The sequence below is a fragment of the Camellia sinensis genome, chromosome 4, assembly GCF_055761805.1.
Source record: "Camellia sinensis isolate YWXY chromosome 4, ASM5576180v1, whole genome shotgun sequence".
NCBI classification, from domain to species: Eukaryota; Viridiplantae; Streptophyta; class Magnoliopsida; order Ericales; family Theaceae; genus Camellia; species Camellia sinensis.
The window spans coordinates 75939592-75942810 of record NC_138964.1 but is presented as its reverse complement, the minus strand read 5'-3'; the positions used below and the strand labels follow the sequence as shown (position 1 = coordinate 75942810).

The following is a 3219-nucleotide window of genomic DNA, read 5'->3' as shown; positions in this document are numbered from 1 at the left end:
GCAAATCTCAAACGATGTAATTACAATTTACTCCTCTTTTAGAGAAATATAATGTAATTATATCAAAATTTGTGTTCCCAGTATTTTATCTAAACTCATTGTAATTTATTTATTTATTTATTTTTGGGTTTGGTTCAGTAACCATTCACAATGAAAGTCAAGCATTTGCAGGTGATCCATGATCTTCGCAAACTCAAACAGATCTCAACTAAATCTTTGTTTACACATCCAAAACAGCACTTTTCTGATTTCAGAAACCAAAATATTAAAGAAATCACATGATATCTTGTATTTTATTACAAGCATATTCAACAAATTACAAACTCAAAAACATATTTACCCCAATCTCCCAAAAGAAAATCTTTCGGTAGTGATCAATTTGCAGAGAAAGCTCAACATATATAACAGAAAAAAGGAAAGAAAACTTAAGCAGACAAAATAGAGAAGAAAGTGACGAAATTGAGGACAGACACAGACAGAGTAAATAAAGACTTAACTCATAATAAGATTACTGGATCGGATGGGATTCTTTTGTTTGAGCAGTATCCTGAGCTGAGCTTTTTGGCACTCCAACTTGGTACCCAAATGCCTACTTTTAGATCCGATGGCTCGAACCACTTTTGGGAATTCAACAAACCCTTTGATCCCTCTCTTGATATGTGGATTTTGGGGTTCTGGTGAGGCTTTTCGCTGAATTGACATAGGATTAGAAATCCCATTATTAATGTTGTTTTCAACATTAAAACTACTTGACTTCTCACCACCAATAGCACATGACCTTATTGCTTCTGCTAAAAAGCTATCAGCACTATTACTATTAGTATGAGTCGCAATTGTCCGGCCATTATTTGTGTCCGGCTTTTGAATCTGTTTGGTTTCCTCCAATTCTAAAATCTTCTCTTCTAGGAAAAGCTTTGCGTCAGTGAGCTTCATTTGAACTCGCTCTTCTCTTATCACCTCCGCCATTCGTAGCATCTTTCTCTCTTCCTCCATATCTTTCTTCATTCTATTGATCTCAGCTTTATGCGATGAAATCTCCTTGGCGAGCTCTTCACATACTCGCTCCAATGCCTCTCTTCCCTTTCTATCCTCAGAGAGCTCTCTGGCAAGCCTCTTATTCATAGATTCCATTTTTTTACGAGTCTTGCGTTCGTATTCGAGGTCAGCTTTCAATTCAATGATCTGGGCTCTAGCGATATCGAGCTCGGATTCCATGACAGGCCTGATAAATGTCAGATCCCAGAAAGATGCAGCAATCTTGCGTGCTGAAATGGGAAGATTGAGACGATGGAGTTGTTTGTTATGACTATCTTGTTCTTGGTTTGGATGTTGTTGTTGTAGTTGATGATGATGATGATGATGAGAATTGGGTTGCTGAGAATAATAAAATGGGTTTTCGTACAGCTTCCAGGTTGGGAAAGTGGAAGTGGAGATAGGTTCATCGGAAAGGGACTCATTGCTGGGATTTTCTGAGCTGCTTCTGATCATCATCATCATCGTGGTCATCATCATCATCTCTTCCATATGGGTTTCAAAATCTTTCTTTTGATATAAACTTTCTTCCCTACAAGACCAGGCTTTTTTCTTCAGAAGAAGCTTTTTATTTTGCTTTTGCTTTTTGTGTAGTGTGTTTTCTAATGAAAGGTGTGGAGTAGTAGGCCCAATCTATCAAGTTCAGCAAAGTGGTTTTCAAGTTGTGGGATTGTAAAGGGGGAAAGATAGATGCATCACATGCCAACCTCATCCTAATTAATAGACTAGTAGCAGTAGTGGAATTGTGGAGCTACCCTCTTGTCTATTTCGTCCTTTGACCCGTCCCCATCTCTCTTCCTTTCCCACAAAATAAAAAATAAAATGATAAGTGGCTTCTAAATATTAGGATTGTTTTTGAAAATTAACTATTTTAGTTTTTTTTTTTTTATTTTCCTTTTTAACTTTTTATTAAAAAAACAAAAAAAAAAATGTTCACTAAAGCAAGAAAAACTTCTAATGAAAATGAGTCATTATGTTGTAAAAAAAAATTCACTGTTGTTTGATTATATATTTTCAGAAATTATATTATGAAGGACTATTTTGAAAAGTGAATTAAAAGTCAATCCACTTCTCTCTCTCACAAAAAAAATTAAAAAATAATTTTTAATTATTTTTTCAAAACACTCCGAAATATAAATGATGGTAACTAAATAAATAATCAGATAAGTTTTAATTTGGTTTATTTTTTTAAACCGGTTATGCAAGGTTGACATACCTATAAATGATGATGGGATGTAAACGGTTGTGGCAAAATACTAAAAATTTATGCTCTGGCCAATATGGGTGTCAATTGCAGATCGTAAACCGTGTCCAAAAAATAATGAATGAAAATGCCGATTCCATCCAACCATACCATACCAAACCACCAATTGAAATATTTGATAGAAATTTTGTTATATAATTACACATTTTATGGTAGGATGAATATAGTGCGCACACTCACACTCTGCGCCATTCCATTTCATATCAAATATGGATATAAATTTATAATTATTTTAAATTAAAGTATCATTACACTCATTAGATGATATAATTAAATCTCTTCATTACAAATATATAATGAAAATGATCACAAAATAAGGCTCCACGCAGCATTCACAAAGCAATAAAAAAGTTGTTCATTAATACCCTCGAGAGTATGGAAAAATTGATAGTGTGTGAGTGATTTTCCGATCACACTGCCTAACTAAGTATTCAGTTGGAGAGCACTGGCAGAATAGATGACACCTGGCTGACCTACAACAGAAAGAGAAGATTCCGGCGGTGGTTCGTCTACCCGGGGGCACTCCGACGATCAAGTCAGTATATCTCTCAAAGATAATCAATAGTGCTAAACTCACTGTTCAGAATATAAATTGCGTACCTTAGACCCATGGGGGTGCCTCTCTTTTATAATTAACTCAATCTTTGTCCCACTAGAAGCCTAGCTTCAATGGACTCTTACTCAGTGCTTATCCTGGACTCTCCAAGAGATAAAGATAAACTCCCTAAGAGTGTTATCCTTATCCACACTAAAGTTCTTCATCATTCTAGGACTCTTGTCCCTTATCCACTTATCTCGGATTCTGATATCTTCGGAGATAATCTCGGCCTTGCCGAGATAACCTCGGCGTCACGACCTGGACACGTGGCACCTCAGCTGACACGTCGGCGTCACCTTAGCCACGTGTTGGTACTTCAGAAAAT

General features: G+C 36.0%; 1 protein-coding gene across 1 annotated transcript; it reads right to left on the bottom strand.

Annotated features, from left to right (window-relative positions):
- Nucleotides 1–265: 265 nt before the first annotated feature.
- BLT (branchless trichome) lies at nt 266–1834 on the bottom strand. The gene has a single exon (XM_028263108.2). It carries the CDS (start codon nt 1522–1524, stop codon nt 493–495), a length of 1032 nt encoding a protein of 343 aa, XP_028118909.2. The 5' UTR covers nt 1525–1834; the 3' UTR covers nt 266–492.
- Nucleotides 1835–3219: the final 1385 nt, after the last annotated feature.